Consider the following 22,349-nt stretch of genomic DNA (forward strand, 5'->3'; position numbering starts at 1 on the left):
TCTGATGGCGATTGCTTCTTTGGTCGCGAAGCTGACAAACATCCACTAAAGCTGATAAAATTGGAAGACACATACTAGTTACTGGGGAGATGCATGCCACTCCAATTACTCTGTTGAATATCAATGGGCCTAATCACTACAATTCAGAAGAGAAAGGTCTTTAGCTTGCTTACTGACATACCTAATGCCAAATTAATAATTGGAGATGATTTTAACTTGGTGTTAGACCCATACTTAGACTAATCCCTCACCAGGAACGTTACAGTGGGTAAGGATAGCAGCTTAATTAAACCTATATGGAAAATCTCTCCTTGCTCTCTGTTTGCTGGCATTCTGAGACAACATTGGAAGTAACTGTAGAACCTGATCTGTGTTTTGACTGTTTTGATCCTGTGGAGCTTCCTGAGTTATCAGAAATATTAGCCTCATATAAACCTTCAACTTGTATGTTAGACCCAATCCCAACCAGAGTGTTCCCTCTGATTACCAGCCCCATTTTAGATATGATTAATCTATCCTTAGTAAATGAATATGTACCACAGGCTTTTAAGGTAGCTGTAATTAAACCTTTACTTAAGAAACCTTCGCTTGATCGAGATGACTTGAAAAATTACAGACCTATATCCAATCTTCCATTCTTATCTAAAATTCTTGAGAAAATAGTTGCTAATCAAATGTGTGAGCATTTACACAGCAATGACCTGTTTGAAGACTTTCAGTCAGGCTTCAGAGCTCATCATAGCACTGAAACAGCTCTGCTGAAAGTCACTAATGATATTCTTATGGCCTCAGATAATGGACTTGTGTCTGTACTTGTCCTGTTAGATCTCAGTGCTGCATTTGATACAGTCAATCACAATATTCTCTTAGAAAGGCTGGAACATGCTATAGGGATCAGGAGAACAGCGCTAGGCTGGTTTAAATCTTATTTGACTGACAGATTCCAGTTTGTTCATGTAAATGATAAATCATCTTTAAACTCCAGGGTTAATTGTAGAGTACCACAGGGTTCAGTAATTGGGCCAATTCTTTTTACTATATATATGCTTCCAATAGGTAAAATTATCAGGCAGCATAGAATAAATTTTCACTGTTACGCTGATGACACTCAGCTTTACTTATCCATAAATCCTGATGAGCCCAACCAGTTAGATAGACTACAAGCATGTCTTGAAGACATAAAAACTTGGATGACTTTAAATTCAGACAAGACAGAAGTTTTTGGACCGGAGTCTTTAAAAAAGAAACTGCTTAGTCAATCACTTAACTTGGATGGCATTAAATTGACTACTGATAATAAAGTAAAAAACCTTGGTGTTATTTTTGACCAGGACATGTCATTTAAATCCCATATTAAAACAGGTTTCTAAATATTTCCTTCATCTCCAGAACATTGCCAAAATTTGAAATATCCCGTCGAGGAGTGACGCTGAAAAACTAGTCCATGCATTTGTTACTTCAAGGCTGGACTATTGTAATTCTTTACCATCAGGATGTCCACAAAATGCAGGTAAAAGCCTTCAGCTGATTCAAAATGCTGCAGCAAGAATTCTGATGAAAATTAAAAAGAGATAATATTTCCCCTACTTTAGCTTCCCTTCATTGGCTCCCTGTTAAATCCAGCATAGAATTTAAAATTCTCCTCCTCACATATAAAGCCCTTAATGATCTAGCTCCATCATACATCAGAGATCTGATTTTTCCATACGTTCCTAACAGAGCACTTCGTTCTCAGACTGCAGGTTTACTGGGGGTTCCTAGAGTCTCTAGAAGTAGAATGGGAGACAGATCTTTTAGTTATCAGGCTCCTCTCCTGTGGAACCAGCTCCCAGTTTTAGTCCGTGAGGCAGACATCTTGTCTACTTTTAAGGCTAGGCTTAAAACTTTTCTTTTTAATAAAGCTTATAGTTAGAGTGGCATAGGTTATCCTGCGCTATCTTCCTTATTTTTTACCTCTATCTTCCTCCCTCTCTGTTGGATGGAGTAAGGGGGAGTCAGGTTTAGACTAAACTGGCTCAGTTATGGTTGAGGTGCAAACACACCCTCCATTTCTGCTACCTGTATGACCCCCTCTCTTTTCCAATGGTTATGGTCAATCTGAAAGAAAGAGAGGTATCCCAATCCTTGTGGTTTTTAGTATAACAATGGCCATCAGTGGGCTCCAGATGGACAAACTGTCCACTCTTAAGGCTAGGTTTAAAACCTTCCTTTTTAATAAAGCTTACAGTTAGAGTGGCTTAGGTTATCCTGAGCTACAGGGGTTGGACAATGAAACTGAAACACCTGGTTTTAGACCACAATAATTTATTAGTATGGTGTAGGGCCTCCTTTTGCGACCAATACAGCATCAATTCGTCTTGGGAATGACATATACAAGTCCTGCACAGTGGTCAGAGGGATTTTAAGCCATTCTTCTTGCAGGATAGTGGCCAGGTCACTACGTGATACTGGTGGAGGAAAACGTTTCCTAACTCGCTCCTCTAAAACACCCCAAAGTGGCTCAATAATATTTAGATCTGGTGACTGTGCAGGTCATAGGAGATGTTCAACTTCACTTTCATGTTCATCAAACCAATTTTTCACCAGTCTTGCTGTGTGAATTGGTGCATTGTCATCCTGATTCACGGCACCGCCTTCAGGATACAATGTTTGAACCATTGGATGCAAATGGTCCTCAAGAATGGTTCGGTAGTCCTTGGCAGTGACGCGCCCATCTAGCACAAGTATTGGGCCAAGGGAATGCCATGATATGGCAGCCCAAACCATCACTGATCCACCCCCATGCTTCACTCTGGGCATGCAACAGTCTGGGTGGTACGCTTCTTTGGGGCTTCTCCACACCGTAACTCTCCCAGATGTGGGGAAAACAGTAAAGGTGGACTCATCAGAGAACAATACATGTTTCACATTGTCCACAGCCCAAGATTTGCGCTCCTTGCACCATTGAAACCGACGTTTGGCATTGGCATGATTGACCAAAGGTTTGGCTATAGCAGCCCGGCCGTGTATATTGACCCTGTGGAGCTCCCGACGGACAGTTACGGTGGAAACAGGAGAGTTGAGGTGCACCTTTAATTCTGCCGTGATTTGGGCAGATTTGGTTTTATGTTTTTTGGATACAATCCGGGTTAGCACCAGAACATCCCTTTCAGACAGCTTCCTCTTGTATCCACAGTTAATCCTGTTGGATGTGGTTCGTCCTTCTTGGTGGTATGCTGACATTATCCTGGATACCGTGGCTCTTGATACATCACAAAGACTTGCTATCTTGGTCACAGATGCACCAGCAAGACGTGCACCAATAATTTGTCCTCTTTTGAACTCTGGTATGTCACCCATAATGTTGTGTGCATTTCAATATTTTGAGCAAAACTGTGCTCTTACTGGTGCAATGTGCAATCAATGAAGACTGGCTACTAGGCTGGTCCAATTTAGCCATGAAACCTCCCACACTGAAATGACAGGTGTTTCAGTTTCATTGTCCAACCCCTGTATCTCTGTAGTTATGCTGCTATAGGCTTAAGCTGCTGGAGGACATAATGACCACTTTCACCCTCTTCGCTACATTCTCACACTACTCTCCAATTTTGCATTATTTGCTGTTATTTCAGCTTTTAACTTTGTTCCCTCGCTTTTCTCTTCCTAGAAGCTACACCTGGGCTGACTCTGTCTACCTGCAACACCTTTCTGGAGAGGGGAATAGTCCGAGCTTCTGCTGGCAACAACTTAATGCTCACCCTCTACCGATGATCCACATGGCCCGGTCTTTCAGTGTTTAACCCTTTCTCTCTCCTAGACATGGCAAATGACTGAGCTTTTACTGTAACTAACTCCATGTGCTCTCTTTCAGACTCCAACCTTGAAAACTGGGTCAGAGTTTCTGTTCTTTCTTTCTAGCTGAAACGACTAAAAGGAGCTACATCGATTAACATTTACTTTTCCTTCCCATAGAAAGGACTACTGGATCAGTGCTTCTTTGTTCTCTTTGTGTCTCTGCTCTGTTCTCTCAAACCCCCAGTCGGTCGTGGCAGATGGCCGCTCACACTGAGCCTGGTTCTGCTGGAGGTTTCTTCCTGTTAAAAGGGAGTTTTTCCTCTCCACTGTTGCTACATGCATGCTCAGTATGAGGGATTGCTGCAAGGTCAACGCCAGTGACTGTCCACTGTCTCTACATGCTCATCCAGGAGGAGTGAATGCTGCAAGTCACTGACTCCATGCAATCTGCTGAGTTTCCTTAGACAGAAAAACTTTTTATTCAATTTGAATAAAACAAAACTGAATCTGACTGCAATGTTCAATGATTAGGATTAATTGGAATGTATGTACGTGACTTGAAGTCTATGATTCGATTGAATTAACTTAGCCCATTTTAAAGTAACCCCCCCTCAAACAATGCAACAGGAAACAACACTCTCCAATTATTTTTACCTCTGCCTTCCTCCCTCCCTGTTTGATAGAGTAAGGGGAGTCAGGTTTAGCCTAAACCAGCTCAGTTATGGTTGAGGTGCAAACACAGTCCAAAGAGTCCAGTCTGTTTCAACTTTCTGAGAAAGAAGGGCCGTTGTTGGGCTTTCTTCACCAGTTGGGAGGTGTTCTCAGTCCAGGAGAGGTCACAGGAAATGCGAATCCCCAGGAACTTTATGCTATCCATACGCTCCAGCTTGAAGGCTGAACTCTACAAATAGGATCCTAACATAGGTATTGGGGTACTCCAGATGAGTCAGGGCCGTGTGAAGTGCCAACAAGACAGCATCCTCTGTGGAGTGATTCTCCCTGCAGGCAGACTGTAGGTTGAAGATGTCCAAAAAACCCTGCAAGTTGTTCAGCATATGAATTTAGCGTCCGACCTGACATCATTTCTAGATCTGCAGCCTCGTTGATGTTGATCTTCCTCATAATAGAGGTCACTTGGTGCAGCTGCAGGACGAGAGGCTGGTGCTGCACCTCCAGCTGAGGTGGGTGTTTAGTCCTTTTGCTGCTTGGAGTGTCAAAGCGTGCAAAGAAGCTGTTTAAGGTGTCAAGGAGAGGTCATGGCTGAGCTGCTGGTCACTCTGCTTATAGGCTGTGATGGATCTGATGCCTCTCCACATACTGCGTGGGTTATCAGTGTTGAAGTGCTCCTCAATGTGCTGCTTGTACCTTTGTTTAGCCTGCTGGATGCCCTTTCTCAGTTGTTTCTCAGGCCCTGCTGTAGGACAGTTGGTCACCTGATCTGAAAGCTGCATCCCGAGCTCTTGGCAAAGTCCACACTGTGCCATCTACCCATGGTTTCTGGTTAGGAAAAACCCAGATTGTTTTTGAGAGTAGGACAATGTTGGACCACTTGTTTGCTGAGTATTGGATTATCTGCACGTTGTTGGACGTCACTGTGCCCCTCCAATGGCATCGGCCATTTTGTACCCAGGACAGCCCGCTCCTACATATCCCATCGAGCATTGCGACTGATATGACTGGGCGTCCCCAGTCTGACGTCACAGGATGCTATATAGGAGGCGCTCATGTTTGAAAAGACGCCTTCTGCTGGAAACCAGATCTGGTAATCGAAGCGCATCACTTTAAGAGAAGAACTCTGTGAAGAGTTTCATTCATTCTCTCTCGTTGGACAACGAACCATTCATAACTGAAGTCTGTGGACTAAGAAGGCCAGAGGTTTCACTTTTGCCGATCGAAGACGTGAGTTAACACGTAACTGGAGACACGGAGTTTCGGAGAGACGAACCGCTACCGTGTTTCATTTTCAAGTCGACTTTGATGGTCAGATCATATTTTTCCTTTTTGTCAAGAAGATCGAAGGACAAAGACTGACCGTCCCCCAGAAGTTAATTATGGACGCACAATTAACTCAACCCCACGTTTCCTCGCTCGAATTCCCTCGCTCAGGAAGAAGACGACACAAGTAAAACCCATTTCTTTTTTTAAATTTCTTTATTAGAAGGCCTGGGCAGGGTCAGAGGTTGTAGAAGCGATCAGAATCGCTGGTTAGGATCTCATGTGTTCTGAATAATATGTGCATGTAACCTTGCTTGTTGAAACTTTGATGTGTTATGTGATATCGGGATCCGCCGCGGTCCTAGAGCTGTTTGTGTTTACTATCTGAACGCGGGTGCGTTGCAAAACTGGACTGTTAAAACGACCTCATGGTAAAATTCTCCATTTTACCTTTGTCTTCAATCTCACTGTGCTAGCTTGCCGCCAAAAGTTATCAATCCTTTGTGTTCAGGAGTAAAGGGGGAAGTTTTATGATCAGAAGATCATAAAAGACACTCTAAGCTGCACTCCAACCCTCCCACCAGTCATCACCACACCCCCCTTTCATATCCTCTCCCTTCATCTGTTTTGCCATAAACTGCTGGTTGACTCAATACATACCCACTACCGTTTGTTGATTTTGCTTATTTAGATGTGTTACCCCTGTGTTTGTAGAATTTTGCATGTTGAGTAGGTGAAAATTAATAAATATTCACATAGATAAAGAGAGAGCGTTTGGTGTTTCATTGTGTGCAAAAAGTGATGTGTCAGTCAAAATAAGGTTCAAGTTCCACACGTTTCGGCAGAAACGGTCGATTAAACAGTGACATCTCCGGCAATAGTTATTAACTATTACGGAGTATTCAACGGTTGTAATTGTCAGAGGCGTTGAGCCACAATTACACCACCAGAAACATCTCTGGTCTCGATTTGTAAATGAGGATTTATGGTTAAGAAATTGATTTTGTCAGATTATGATTTGTAATTATAATTATTGATCAAGATTATTCAATCAATAATCATACTCCCAACATATGGCGTCCCTGGGTGGGCCTTAAAAAGACAGACATCAAATCACTGTTGCACAGAATGAACAGTTGTGATCTCCGTTAACAAGACGTTTATTGGGAGACTTGAGTTTCGCACAGAACGTTTGTGAATTAGGGGATTTCGATTAGGTTGTGCTCAGTTCTACTGCAAAGGATAACATTAGCTTTCAGAGGTGTTTGTTGTGGATGCAAGGTGAAAGTTGGTTTAACTTGTGGAAAGTTAAAGTTAATTTCCAGTCGCCAGCCTGCTGCTGCAGCTGTAAAAACCAGCGCCGATAAGCAGCAGACCTGCCCCAGTGTCCGCTGGGCGTAATTACAGTTGTGACCAACATTCTCCCAGTCAGTTAGAGAACAACACCTACATCTGGTAGCCATTTAATAGATTACAGATTGCAGCTGGATTTCCCAAACCGCAGACCTGCACTCAGTACCATCTGGTGGTCACTAGTGCGAATTGCATTTCCTACGTTGATATTTTTTTTAAATCACTCAATTCATTAACACAGGCAGATTATTCCATCACCTATGATCAAAAGGGCATAACTTAAAGTTGAAAGTTGAAGTTACAGATCATTCATTACCACTTTTGACCTGACTCATAAAACTAACTTAGTTGTCTAACAGGAAGGTAGGTTATTCATATTAGAGAACACTAACATTTATTTGAAGCTAAGAACAGCATTGAATGTTTAGTTTCGTTTTCCCATTTTTAAAATTTTATTTTGAACTTGGTTTCTGGGTTATTTCAAAAAAATTATTTCCCTTTTTCCCTTTTTGTTTTTGCATGTTTGCTTGATTAACCCCATTAAAGCATAGACTTGGGTAAGCCACAGTTTGAACGGTCAAACCTGTGTGCCCATTTTAAGCAAACCCATACACCTGGAAGATACAGGTATGAATCAAACAGCTAGCTGAATAGCTTAGCCTGTTGTGTGCAGCTAATTAAGTTTAGCAATCCTTAATCACTGAACAGCTTAGCCTGTTGTGTGCAGCTAATTAAGTTTAGCAATCCTTAATCACTGAACAGCTTAGCCTGTTGTGTGCAGCTAATTAAGTTTAGCAATCCCTAATCACTGAACAGCTTAGCCTGTTGTATGCAGCTAATTAAGTTTAGCAATCCCTAATCACTGAACAGCTTAGCCTGTTGTGTGCAGCTAATTAAGTTTAGCAATCCTTAATCACTGAACAGCTTAGCCTGTTGTGTGCAGCTAATTAATTTAACAATCGTTAATCACTGAATAGCTTAGCCTGTGTGTGTGCAGCTAATTAATTTAGCAATCGTTAATCACTGAATAGCTTAGCCTGTTGAATTGCTGCTAATTTCTTTAGTGGTGGTTCATAAATAAACAGTTTGTGTGCGTGCATTGTGCATTTTGGGCCAAAGATGGAGGGAACATCCCAGACTGCAGCTGGAGATGTGTGTATGGTGGAGGACCCCATAGGAATGCAGGCACAAGAGGTGATTGGGTCATTGATTCTGTTGTCCCCCGAGGAGCGTAAAGGCCTCAATGATTATGGCATTGAGCAATGTGAAGCCAGGATTCAGGAGTTGCTCCAAGTCATTAAAAACCCACCGAAGGACAGACGGGTCTCAGATGTGTTAGGACAGCTCACTCTGTTGTATCAGCGAAGGTTAATGTTGGAAGTTGACCAGCGCGTTAAACTGCAGTTCGAGCTGAATGATACTTTGCAGACGGTGGATGTCCTTCGAGGGGAAATAACAGAAGTGGGAAATAGATTGGAAGCAATAGAGGGTAGCCATGCCACCCCGCCCCCCCTGGAAGAATGGGGGGACGAACCGAAACCCACCTCACAGGTTGAAACCTTTGGAGGTGAGCCACACCTGCGAAACCCTGAGAGAACCTGCAGGTCAGATCTGGAGGATGTAGAAGCTGCTCTCCAGAGATTACCTTTCCAGGCTCATGGGGTTCCCCAGACATCCACCGAGGTAAGAACAGGGATGAGTTTAGTCAGAGTTAGTCCTGCCCAGGCTAACCTCTATCCTGCCCAGTCGTAGGTTTTGAGTAACACAGAGACAATTTTGTTTTGTTCTGCTTCGCCACGGATCACTGATTGCTCAGCAAAGGACAGAATGGTCCCAGTAGCTTCAAAGACTGCGATTCATCTCACCCTTTGAACCTAGGGGGGAATGTTGGACCACTTGTTTGCTGAGTATTGGATTATCTGCACGTTGTTGGACGTCACTGTGCCCCTCCAATGGCATCGGCCATTTTGTACCCAGGACAGCCCGCTCCTACATATCCCATCGAGCATTGCGACTGATATGACTGGGCGTCCCCAGTCTGACGTCACAGGATGCTATATAGGAGGCGCTCATGTTTGAAAAGACGCCTTCTGCTGGAAACCAGATCTGGTAATCGAAGCGCGTCACTTTAAGAGAAGAACTCTGTGAAGAGTTTCATTCATTCTCTCTCGTTGGACAACGAACCATTCATAACTGAAGTCTGTGGACTAAGAAGGCCAGAGGTTTCACTTTTGCCGATCGAAGACGTGAGTTAACACGTAACTGGAGACACGGAGTTTCGGAGAGACGAACCGCTACCGTGTTTCATTTTCAAGTCGACTTTGATGGTCAGATCATATTTTTCCTTTTTGTCAAGAAGATCGAAGGACAAAGACTGACCGTCCCCCTGAAGTTAATTGTGGACGCACAATTAACTCAACCCCACGTTTCCTCGCTCGAATTCCCTCGCTCAGGAAGAAGACGACACAAGTAAAACCCATTTCTTTTTTTTTTATTTCTTTATTAGAAGGCCTGGGCAGGGTCATACTTTAGAAGCGATCAGAATCGCTGGTTAGGATCTCATGTGTTCTGAATAATATGTGCATGTAACCTTGCTTGTTGAAACTTTGATGTGTTATGTGATATCGGGATCCGCCGCGGTCCTAGAGCTGTTTGTGTTTACTATCTGAACGCGGGTGCGTTGCAAAACTGGACTGTTAAAACGACCTCATGGTAAAATTCTCCATTTTACCTTTGTCTTCAATCTCACTGTGCTAGCTTGCCGCCAAAAGTTATCAATCCTTTGTGTTCAGGAGTAAAGGGGAAAGTTTTATGATCAGAAGATCATAAAAGACACTCTAAGCTGCACTCCAACCCCCCCACCAGTCATCACCACACCCCCCTTTCATATCCTCTCCCTTCATCTGTTTTGCCATAAACTGCTGGTTGACTCAATACATACCCACTACCGTTTGTTGATTTTGCTTATTTAGATGTGTTACCCCTGTGTTTGTAGAATTTTGCATGTTGAGTAGGTGAAAATTCATAAATATTCACATAGATAAAGAGAGAGCGTTTGGTGTTTCATTGTGTGCAAAAAGTGATGTGTCAGTCAAAATAAGGTTCAGGTTCCACACGTTTCGGCAGAAACGGTCGATTAAACAGTGACATCTCCGGCAATAGTTATTAACTATTACGGAGTATTCAACGGTTGTAATTGTCAGAGGCGTTGAGCCACAATTACACCACCAGAAACATCTCTGGTCTCGATTTGTAAATGAGGATTTATGGTTAAGAAATTGATTTTGTCAGATTATGATTTGTAATTACAGGTCCTTCTCAAAATATTAGCATATTGTGATAAAGTTCATTATTTTCCATAATGTAATGATGAAAATTTAACATTCATATATTTTAGATTCATTGCACACTAACTGAAATATTTCAGGTCTTTTATTGTCTTAATACGGATGATTTTGGCATACAGCTCATGAAAACCCAAAATTCCTATCTCACAAAATTAGCATATTTCATCCGACCAATAAAAGAAAAGTGTTTTTAATACAAAAAACGTCAACCTTCAAATAATCATGTACAGTTATGCACTCAATACTTGGTCGGGAATCCTTTTGCAGAAATGACTGCTTCAATGCGGCGTGGCATGGAGGCAATCAGCCTGTGGCACTGCTGAGGTCTTAAGGAGGCCCAGGATGCTTCGATAGCGGCCTTTAGCTCATCCAGAGTGTTGGGTCTTGAGTCTCTCAACGTTCTCTTCACAATATCCCACAGATTCTCTATGGGGTTCAGGTCAGGAGAGTTGGCAGGCCAATTGAGCACAGTGATACCATGGTCAGTAAACCATTTACCAGTGGTTTTGGCACTGTGAGCAGGTGCCAGGTCGTGCTGAAAAATGAAATCTTCATCTCCTTAAAGCTTTTCAGCAGATGGAAGCATGAAGTGCTCCAAAATCTCCTGATAGCTAGCTGCATTGACCCTGCCCTTGATAAAACACAGTGGACCAACACCAGCAGCTGACACGGCACCCCAGACCATCACTGACTGTGGGTACTTGACACTGGACTTCTGGCATTTTGGCATTTCCTTCTCCCCAGTCTTCCTCCAGACTCTGGCACCTTGATTTCCGAATGACATGCAGAATTTGCTTTCATCCGAAAAACGTACTTTGGACCACTGAGCAACAGTCCAGTGCTGCTTCTCTGTAGCCCTGGTCAGGCGCTTCTGCCGCTGTTTCTGGTTCAAAAGTGGCTTGACCTGGGGAATGCGGCACCTGTAGCCCATTTCCTGCACACGCCTGTGCACGGTGGCTCTGGATGTTTCTACTCCAAACTCAGTCCACTGCTTCCGCAGGTCCCCCAAGGTCTGGAATCGGCCCTTCTCCACAATCTTCATCAGGGTCCGGTCACCTCTTCTCGTTGTGCAGCGTTTTCTGCCACACTTTTTCCTTCCCACAGACTTCCCACTGAGGTGCCTTGATACAGCACTCTGGGAACAGCCTATTCGTTCAGAAATGTCTTTCTGTGTCTTACCCTCTTGCTTGAGGGTGTCAATAGTGGCCTTCTGGACAGCAGTCAGGTTGGCAGTGTTACCCATGATTGGGGTTTTAAGTGATGAACCAGGCTGGGAGTTTTAAAGGCCTCAGGAATCTTTTGCAGGTGTTTAGAGTTAACTCGTTGATTCAGATGATTAGGTTCATAGCTCGTTTAGAGACCCTTTTAATGATATGCTAATTTTGTGAGATAGGAATTTTGGGTTTTCATGAGCTGTATGCCAAAATCATCCGTATTAAGACAATAAAAGACCTGAAATATTTCAGTTAGTGTGCAATGAATCTAAAATATATGAATGTTAAATTTTCATCATGACATTATGGAAAATAATGAACTTTATCACAATATGCTAATATTTTGAGAAGGACCTGTATAATTATTGATCAAGATTATTCAATCAATAATCATACTCCCAACAACAACATCAGTGCAAAACTGAATACAGGACAGCACAGATTATGTGTATTCCTCCAGATCAGCGTCCTCTTTGAACGCTCCCCACTCTGTGTGCTCAAAGTAGTCCTGTAAGGCTGAGCAGGCATCTTCAGTCCAAACCTGGATGGTTCTGATGATGGGTTTGGTTCTGCAGAACTGTTCTTTCTGGTTGGAAATTTTATGAATTTGTGGAATTTTGGGAGCACAGCTTTTTTTTCCCCACATGATTATGGAGGTAAATTTGTCTCAATATTATTCAATCAAACAATATTTTTTCATTGAGATTAGTTTTTTTAAGTTGTGATCAAAACTTTCAGAGTTGTAACAATGTTTTTTAATAAAATATTTTATTTTGGGGAGAAAAACAATTTGAAAAAACTTTGTTTGATTAAAATGACAAATTTATTCTCATGAAGGGGAAAAAAGTTATTTGCAAAACATTAACTTTTATTTGCGCATGTCAAAAATCTTTGGTTACGACTCTCGCTCTTTTGGTTTTAATGCTCTCTGTTTTTGGTTGAACTCAACAAATTTTGAGTGCAGGAAACATGAACATCCTGGGCGGGGCCTAAAGACAAACGATATAAGACGTTTCCCTATTGGTTAGCGCTGACTAAAGCGGCCGCTCGAACTGCAGGGCTTGTTGTACAGAAGAAAACTGCGGTCAAGTGAGCCGACAGTCAGAAATACGCGGTGACGCCAGCCGACACCAGCTCTCTCTTAAAGATTAGCGTCGCGCATACAAGGCGCATTACGGTAATGGAGCAGAAAGGATGACAATCCTGGCAACGGTTGAGAAAATAAGAAGAAAACAGAAAAGTAAACTACAGAACATTTATATTAATGGCATTTTTACAACTTTCACATTCATGTTTTATGTAAAAGAATATTTAATATTTTACTCTACAGTTTTGGAGAAATATCTTGTCAAAACACCTCAAAATGCTTAACCAGTATATGCTTTTGCCTAACTTTGAGGAATTTATTTCTCCAAAACCATGAGAGGTGACAACACAATCTCTTCAGATTATATTAGGGGGTTATGTATATTATAACCAGAATTAATATTTAATAATTTTACTGTAAAGGTTTGGAGAAATACATAACTACCCCAAGTGTAGTATAAAACAGAGTCCATGTCGGGCAGACGGCATCCCATAATCCTGTGTGCTGCCCTCACCACTCGTGATACTTCTTTCCTCTCCTGTGCAGTTCCCACACCACACTGTCATGCTGAGACACAGAGTGCTTTCCACCGTGGCCCTGCAGACATCTGTAAGCAGCTGAGGAGAGAGAACAGTCTGTTTTCATGTCCTGATGAAGAAGAGCTGTTGTTGTACCTTCAACAGGCGAGGGGCGTTTCCAGTCCAGGAGAGGTCAGAGTAGATCTGGATGCTCTTGCACTTTAAGCTGTCCAGACCACTTCCCACAAGATCTCATTGTCCACACCAAAAAGAAGCGTTTGTCGTACTTTGTTGGGGTAGTTGTGTATTTTATGAAATACTAATTCTAGTTATAGCGTAGATGACCCTCTAATAAAATCTGAAGAGATTGTGTTGTCACTTCTCATGGCTTTGGAGAAATAAATTCCTGAAAGTGGGACAAATACATTTAATGGTTGAGCATTTTGAGGCATTTTGACAAGATATTTCTCCAAAACTGTACAGTAAAATATTAAATATTCTTTTACATAAAACATGAATGTGAAAGTTGTAAAAATGCCATTAATATAAATGTTCTGTAGGTTACTTTTCGGTTTTCTTCTTATTTTCTCAACCGTTGCCAGGATTGTCATCCTTTCTGCTCCATTACCGTAATGCGCCTTGTATGCGCGACGCTAATCTTTAAGAGAGAGCTGGTGTCGGCTGGCGTGACCGCGTATTTCTGACTGTCGGCTCACTTGACCGCAGTTTTCTTCTGTACAGTTGATGTCTCCTCATTGAAGCGACGCAGCAAGCCCTGCAGTTCGAGCAGAAGTTCGGGGGGGGGCGAGGGGGATCAGAGTCTGCAGCTTTAGTCAGCGCTAACCAATAGGGAAACGTCTTATATCGTTCGTCTTTAGGCCCCGCCCAGGATGTTCACTCAAAATTCGTTGAGTTCAACCAAAAACAGAGAGCGTCAAAACCAAAAGAGCGAGTCGTAACCAAAGATTTTTGACATGCACAAATAAAAGTTTATGTTTTGCAAATAACTTTTTTCTCTTCATGAGAAAAAATGAGTAATTTTGATCAAAAAAAGGTTTTTCAAACAATTTATTTTCTCACCAAAATAAAATATTCGATAAAAAAAAAAAACAATTGTTACAACTCTGACAGTTTTGATCACAACTTTATTTTTTTGACTGAGATTAGTTTTTTGTTTGAATAATATTGAGACAAATTTACCTCCATACATAATTAAAGTCTCCATCTACAATCACAGCTGCCTCTAGATTATCGTTCATTTGGCTGTTGATGAGGCTGTACAGCTCCTCCAGAGCTAGCTTAGCATTAGCTCTTGGTGGTATGTAGGCTATGATTATAACAGAGCTGAGTTCTCTAACCAGTTTAAATGGTCTGCACTTCATTGCGCGATACACGATGCTGAGAATGCAAGACTACCATCTTCAGATAAATACAATGCTATATGCGTATTGAAATAGAGGTTTAATCAGATACTATCCAGCAACAGTAATAGTGTCCCCAATTTCAAAGTACTTTTATCTTACATAGTTGAACAAAGCACAAAACTGACTAGAAAGACAGTTAAAGATGTTTGAGAATGATACAACGATTCACAAAATTAGATCTGCAAACGGGAATATTTTCATGTCACATTAACACATCAATGATAGTTTTAGGCAGTTGTATGAGTTTCAGTATACATCACATCTGACCAAAGGACATGCAGGAACTTCTTGACAAATGTGACCTGCCTGTGCTGGACCAGGTGGATTGTAACATTTTAAACGCAATGATTACAAACGAAGAAATTAAGAAATCTATTGGTTTATTAAAATGATAAGAGTCCAGTCCCTGGTGGATTAGAAAATGAGTTTTACAAACAACTTAACATTAATATTTATTTAAAATGTATAACATACATTTTAATGAGGAGTCTCCACCACAAACATTAAATAAAGCAGTTATTACAGTACTGCCAAAAAAGGCAAAAAAAGACTTGGAGCAAGTGGTGGCCTACAGCACTATTTCCTTATTAAACTAAGACCATAAAATCCTGGTGAAAATATTAGCGACACGACTCAGCTCAGTGATGAGTAAACTCATACATTCTGATCACAGAGGCTTTGTATCAGATAAGTTATTTTAAAAACCTAAGGTTCTTATTTAGCGTCATTTACTCTAGAATAGAAAAGAACTTAATTATACTAAGTTTCAGTTGTCGAAAAGGCATTTTAGCAGGTTGAATGGCCATACCTTTTTGCTATCCAAGAGCATTTTATCTTGTAGATGAAATTATTGTTAAAAAAAAAACAAAAAAAACTCACAAATCAAACACAATCCAGTTAGTTTAAGCTGGACTGAGGAACTAGACAAGCCCACTATTGTTTGCTCTGGCTTTGTAACCTTGGGCAGAGACAATTCAAAATAACCCTGATATACATGGTTATGACACAGCATACACTACTAATACTATATCAGTTTATGAAGATGGCATTTTACTGTATATTACACAACCACAAACATCTGTCCCACCAATGCTGTCTGTTAAAGGTTTGGAGCTTTTGTAGGTTACAGGATTCCCTGGGGGAAAGATAATTATTACCTTTTATGTTAGAAGAAGATTATGAGTGGCTTGCATCTTTCACGTTTAAGGTGACATCTGAAAAGATCACCTATCTGGACATAGTAATAACTGAAATATAGCTCCTTGGTAGCAATTTTTTTTCCTCTGTTAGAGAAGATAATTAGACATTCAGTTCTGGAGAGCGTTTCCCATCTCACTGACGGGAAGGGTGAACTCAATAAGGATGGTTTCTCTTCCACAATATTTGTGTCTGCTGTAAAATTTACCTATTCCTCAAAATCCTTTTTCAAAAAGCTAGCATTGTTATGTCATTTATACGGAATAACAAAGTGCACAAAAAAGAACATCTCTAACCCTAACCCATAGATCTCTTGGAGGCCTGGCATTACCTGACTTTATGCATCATTATTGGACTACAAATTTGAGAATAATCTGTGTCCTGTTGGATGAAACAGCGTTTCTTCCTAAGCTGCTGCAGATGGAGAGGGAGAACTGCCTTCCATCTGCTATTGATGCAGTATTATTCTCACTAACCGCTCTGACAACTGCACATTGTAATCATAACCCAGTGATCCACAGCATGGTATAAATTTGGAAAACAGATAATTAAACAACTTAAACTAACACGGGACAAAGCCCGGCATTTTAGCTTCTCTATTGAACTCACTGTTTAAAGCACTGTGAAGCTGCGGGAATGAGTGAGAGGAAAGCTGCGTCGTTACCAGTGATAAGAAGCTGATTCTGAACAAAAGTTGAGCGCGTTGTAGCGCATATTTAGTCAATGACATGTACACACAACAGTATATATTTGATCACTTATTTGACATTTTAGGGGAAGCTGAGCTTCCATTGCAGTCTTAGAGCAATCGCCACTGATTCAAAGGATATGTTTAGGTCATTCCAACAACTACAAGACCAATTTGGAGAACCAAACATTCATTTCTTTAGATATTTTCAACTGTGAAGCTATGTTAACTCACTGTTTCTGCAGTTTGAGAACAGCAAGCCCAACATCTCAGATATATGCAAATGTTCAGGACTTAACCAAAACAATTCTACATTTTATAGCTCACTACAGGAGATCAGTACTCATTCTACTGTTTCAATTTAAGAAGAATGGGAAAATGAACTTGGGACCCCTTTCACAGATGAAAAATGGCAGGAGGCTTTGTACAATATCAGCACAACTTTAGTAAAATCCCACAACTGCTTGATTCACTATGAAATATACAGGCTACATTACTTGGAAGAGAAAATTCCTAACATTTTTCCAGATTGCTCTCTTCTTTCTGAAAAATGCATGACACAGCGTGGCAGTCTGCTACAGAGTTTGTACTTTGCCCGATGTTTAAAAGCTTTTTAAGTGCGTTTTGTGTATCTACACTCACCTTCCACTTTATTAGGTACACCTGTACAATTGCTCGTTAAAACAAATTTTTAATCAGCCAATCACATGGCAGCAACTCAATGCATTTAGGCATGTAGACATGGTCAAGATGATCTGCTGCAGTTCAAACCGAGCATCTGAATGGGGAAGAAAGGTGATTTAAGTGACTTTGAATGCGGCATGATTGTTGGTGCCAGACGGCCTGGTCTGAGTATTTCCGAAACTGCTGATCTACTGGGATTTTCACGCACTACCATCTCTAGGGTTTACAGAGAATGGTCCAAAAAGGAGAGAGAGAGAAAAAAAAAAAAAAAAACTGAGGGCACTTCTGTGGGCGCAAATGCCTTGTTGATGCCAGAGGTCAGAGGAGAATGGCCAGACTGGTTTGAGCTGATCGAAATGCAATAATAACTCAAATAACCACTTGTTACAACCAAGGCATGCAGAAGAGCATCTCTGAACGTACAACACGTTGAACCTTGAGGCAGATGGGCTACAGCAGCAGAAGACCACACCGGGTGCCACTCCTGTCAGCTAAGAACAGGAAACTGAGGCTACAAATAGCACAGGCTCACCAAAATTAGACAATAGAAGATTGGAAAAACATTGCCTGGTCTGATGAGTCTTGATTTCTGCTGCAACATTCAGATGGTAGGGTCAGACTTTGACGTCAACAATATGAAAGCATGGATCCATCCTGCCTTGTATCAATGGTTCAGGCTGGTGGTGGTGGTGTAATGGTGTGGGGGATATTTTCTTGGCACACTTTGGGCCCCTTTGTACCAATTGGGCACCGTGTCAACGCCACAACCAACCTGAGTATTGTTGCTGACCATGTCCATCCCTTTATGACCACAGTGTACCCATCTTATGATTATTTCTGGTTACTTCCAGCAGGATAACGCACCATGTCATAAAGCATGAATCATCTCAGACTGGTTTCTTGAACATGACAATGAGTTCACTGGACTCAAATGGCCTCCACAGTTACCAGATCTCAATCCAATAGAGCACCTTTAGGATGTGGTGGAACGGGAGATTCGCATCATGGATGTGCAGCCGACAAATCTGCAGCATCTGCGTGATGCTATCATGTCAATATGGACCAAACTCTCTGAGTCAAACCCGTGCCTGCAGGCTGTGCTTAACAAAGCATCAAATGCTCAAAGGCACCCAAACCGGTTCAGGAACAAGAGTTCTTTCGGGGGAAAAATGCTAATAGAAAACCTATGGGACCAGCTGAGGCACAGACTAGAGGCTTGTTACTCTGTACCAGAGAACCTCAATGACCTGAGCACGCCATGCCTCAGTAGACAAAAGGTGACTTGTGAACAGCATGAGATGTCATTGTCAAACTATAATTGATGCTCAAGAGCACATGACATGTTACTGATATACTGGCATTTTTGTTGTGATATATCCTTCACTGTTGTTGGTTTTTGTTTCAATAAAATGTAAGATGAAAGGAAATCACCATTTCATCCTTCCATTCGAATGCCCTACTTTCATAATATAATCAACGTAGCATGAACTTTTAATGTTCTCCATAAATTTCACCCAAAAGCCAAATACGCCTTTTGTGAGTAAAGCAGATTGTTTAATTGTGACTGCTTCATACGGCACTATACTATTTAAAAAAATAAACACCGTTTTAAATGAAGTGCAACAGTGGCCTCTTTAACCATGGTAGGAAATGTGTTTATCAGTGTTAGCCTCCACCATACATTTTATTCAGTCATACCTGTGTAGGCATAGATACGATAATTGGTTTCCACAACAATGAAGCCTGCGTCTTTAGTTCCAGGAATGGAAGCAATGTTGTAGGAGGAAGAGGAGGAGGAGTTGTTTGTGACTCCAGCAGCCAGAGTAATTGCCAGTCTGGTGGGGTAATACCGCCGTGACTTCCTCTGAGGAAACAAGGTGGAGGAATTATAATTTAAAAATATTTTTCACACTACTACAGAGAGATTGCACTCCTTGCCATTCATTCAGATCACCTTATGGTCAACCCCATCAATCCTTGTTGTGCTTAGAACATGACCACTGCATTCATTACATCATGATCATATGACGATCATAAAACGTGGTAATTATGCAGTTAAAGTAATGATATTTCGTCATATATTCTCTTCCTCCTCTCTGGATTAAAACATGATTACAACCAACTGGCATTAAATTTGAAGAAGTGAAGTGGCTGCGGATCCTGTAAGTTATCATCATCTCACCTTACGCTGAAACACCAGTCCAAACTCCCGAAGGTGCTGCAGGAAAGTAAGCAATGACTCGCTCATGCCCTCCACTGAATAATCCTGAAGCACACAAGCAGCACATGGTAAATAACAAGAAACTTAAAGGGAAAAACAACAGTCAGGTTAGATTGTGCCAGGTCCAGCAATGCAGTTGGTTGGGACAATGCTTTAAAAGTCACTACAGGGGCTTTATTAGAGCCCATGGTGATGCGGGCCAGCAGCCTAATATGTTGGGCTAATTTAAAGGAACATGGCTGGGTTTAACCTGGAAGGGAAATGGTGAGATTGAGTGTTTAGAAACCTTAAGCAGTTAATAAATTCACTACTTTCTCAGGTTCAGTGTATCTGGAGTAAACATACTAGCTAACCCTAAAAATCTAAGTAGCTAGCTAAAGATTCGCAGAATTCACCTTTCTCAGTGTGTCCGAAAGGATGGTTCCCCCTTAAAGTGTATTTGGAAAGTTTACTGTGTCGTTTATTTGTGTTGCTAAAATGTATTTCTTACAGTAAACAGTCTTTTAGATTTAGACACACAGACTATCAGGGTTAATCTCTGATTGTCCTAGACTATTGTTTCATGGATGTTGTCATTTCTACTGATTTATATAATTAAAATTTTGATCTTTTATTTTTATTGTTTGTTGTGATATGCAAATACAGTATATACATATGTGTATCTTTCTTGCCACAATATGGAATTATTTGCAGCTCTTTTTCACTCTAAGGAACTGTTTCAGGGCAAGTTTTAAAGCAATACCTCAGGTGCAGAGGTCTGGACACCAAGTGTGCAAACAGGTTTGAGCTCAGGGCTTTCATACCCAGGACTTAAACCTGATCTGGTTCACCTTAGTAACATGGTAGGAGACATTTGCCCAAAACTCAGATCAAAGCAAAATGAAATGCTGCCATTGCTTTAAAATGAGGACACTAAACATTTTGAGAATCATAGCAAATGTTTGCACTCACTCTTCCCAGAGTAGAGAAACTGAGCTGGAACAAGAAAGAGAGGATCTCCACAAGCTCCATTCCTCTTGACTGCAAGACATGGAGCAGAACAAAAACTCTAAGCAGAACTGTATAATCATAAACAGAAGAAAACACAATAATTCTCTAAATTATTTTGTATTAAAACTAGACTGTAAGGTAGAAGGACTTCACCTCTACTAGAGAGGGGAGAACAAGTATTTGCTGCAGGATTTTAATCCATGGTAGCGTAGTGTTTTACTAATGGTCTTCTTTGAGACTCTGGTCCTAGCTCTCTTCAGGTCATTGACTAGGTCCTTCCGTGCAGTTCTGGTCCTGATCCCTCACCTTCCTCATGATCGTTGATGCCCCACAAGGTGAGATCTTGCATGGAGCCCCAGACCGAGGGAGATTGACCATCATCTTGAACTTCTTCCATTTTCTCATAATTGCTCCAACAGTTGTTGCCTTCTCACCAAGCTGCTGGGCTATTTTCCTGTAGCCCATCCCAGCCTTGTGCAGATCTACTATTTTATCCCTGATGATTTTCCACAGTTCTCTGGTCTTGTTTCATTGAGTGTGTGAACAGGTGTCTTTTATACAGATAATGAGTTCAAACAGGTGCAGTTAATACAGGTAATGAGTGGAGAACAGGAGGGCTTCTTAAAGAAGGACTAACAGGCCTGAGAGAGCTGGGATTCTTACTGGTTGTTAGGTGATCAAATACAGGTCCTTCTCAAAAAATTAGCATATTGTGATAAAGTTCATTATTTTCCATAATGTCATGATGAAAATTTAACATTCATATATTTTAGATTCATTGCAAACTAACTGAAATATTTCAGGTCTTTTATTGTCTTAATACGGATTATTTTGGCATACAGCTCATGAAAACCCAAAATTCCTATCTCACAAAATTAGCATATTTCATCCGACCAATAAAAGAAAAGTGTTTTTAATATAAAAAAACGTCAACCTTCAAATAATCATGTACAGTTATGCACTCAATACTTGGTCGGGAATCCTTTTGCAGAAATGACTGCTTCAATGCGGCGTGGCATGGAGGCCATCAGCCTGTGGCACTGCTGAGGTCTTATGGAGGCCCAGGATGCTTCGATAGCGGCCTTTAGCTCATCCAGAGTGTTGGGTCTTGAGTCTCTCAACGTTCTCTTCACAATATCCCACAGATTCTCTATAGGGTTCAGGTCAGGAGAGTTGGCAGGCCAATTGAGCACAGTTATACCATGGTCAGTAAACCATTTACCAGTGGTTTTGGCACTGTGAGCAGGTGCCAGGTCGTGCTGAAAAATGAAATCTTCATCTCCATAAAGCTTTTCAGCAGATGGAAGCATGAAGTGCTCCAAAATCTCCTGATAGCTAGCTGCATTGACCCTGCCCTTGATAAAACACAGTGGACCAACACCAGCAGCTGACACGGCACCCCAGACCATCACTGACTGTGGGTACTTGACACTGGACTTCTGGCATTTCCTTCTCCCCAGTCTTCCTCCAGACTCTGGCACCTTGATTTCCGAATGACATGCAGAATTTGCTTTCATCCGAAAAAAGTACTTTGGACCACTGAGCAACAGTCCATTGCTGCTTCTCTGTAGCCCAGGTCTGGGGAATGCGGCACCTGTAGCCCATTTCCTGCACACGCCTGTGCACGGTGGCTCTGGATGTTTCTACTCCAGACTCAGTCCACTGCTTCCGCAGGTCCCCCAAGGTCTGGAATCGGCCCTTCTCCACAATCTTCCTCAGGGTCCGGTCACCTCTTCTCGTTGTGCAGCGTTTTCTGCCATACTTTTTCCTTCCCACAGACTTCCCACTGAGGTGCCTTGATACAGCACTCTGGGAACAGCCTATTCGTTCAGAAATTTCTTTCTGTGTCTTACCCTCTTGCTTGAGGGTGTCAATAGTGTCCTTCTGGACAGCAGTCAGGTCGGCAGTCTTACCCAT

The 22,349-nt window shown here is 41.6% G+C and overlaps 1 protein-coding gene across 2 annotated transcripts in view; it reads right to left on the reverse strand.

Moving 5' to 3' along the window:
- gtf2h4 (general transcription factor IIH, polypeptide 4) overlaps window positions 1–22,349 on the reverse strand; it is a 46,148-nt gene that overhangs the window by 17,323 nt on the left and 6,476 nt on the right. For both annotated transcript variants that reach the window (XM_047384781.1, XM_047384782.1), the window contains exons 7-9: window positions 20,394–20,462; window positions 19,404–19,487; window positions 18,920–19,085 (exon numbers count right to left, since the gene is read on the reverse strand). In XM_047384781.1, coding sequence (XP_047240737.1) covers window positions 18,920–19,085; window positions 19,404–19,487; window positions 20,394–20,462 — 319 coding nt within the window. The remainder of the gene's footprint in view (window positions 1–18,919; window positions 19,086–19,403; window positions 19,488–20,393; window positions 20,463–22,349) is intronic.

The sequence above is a fragment of the Girardinichthys multiradiatus genome, chromosome 13 (assembly GCF_021462225.1).
Source record: "Girardinichthys multiradiatus isolate DD_20200921_A chromosome 13, DD_fGirMul_XY1, whole genome shotgun sequence".
NCBI lineage: Eukaryota > Metazoa > Chordata > Actinopteri > Cyprinodontiformes > Goodeidae > Girardinichthys > Girardinichthys multiradiatus.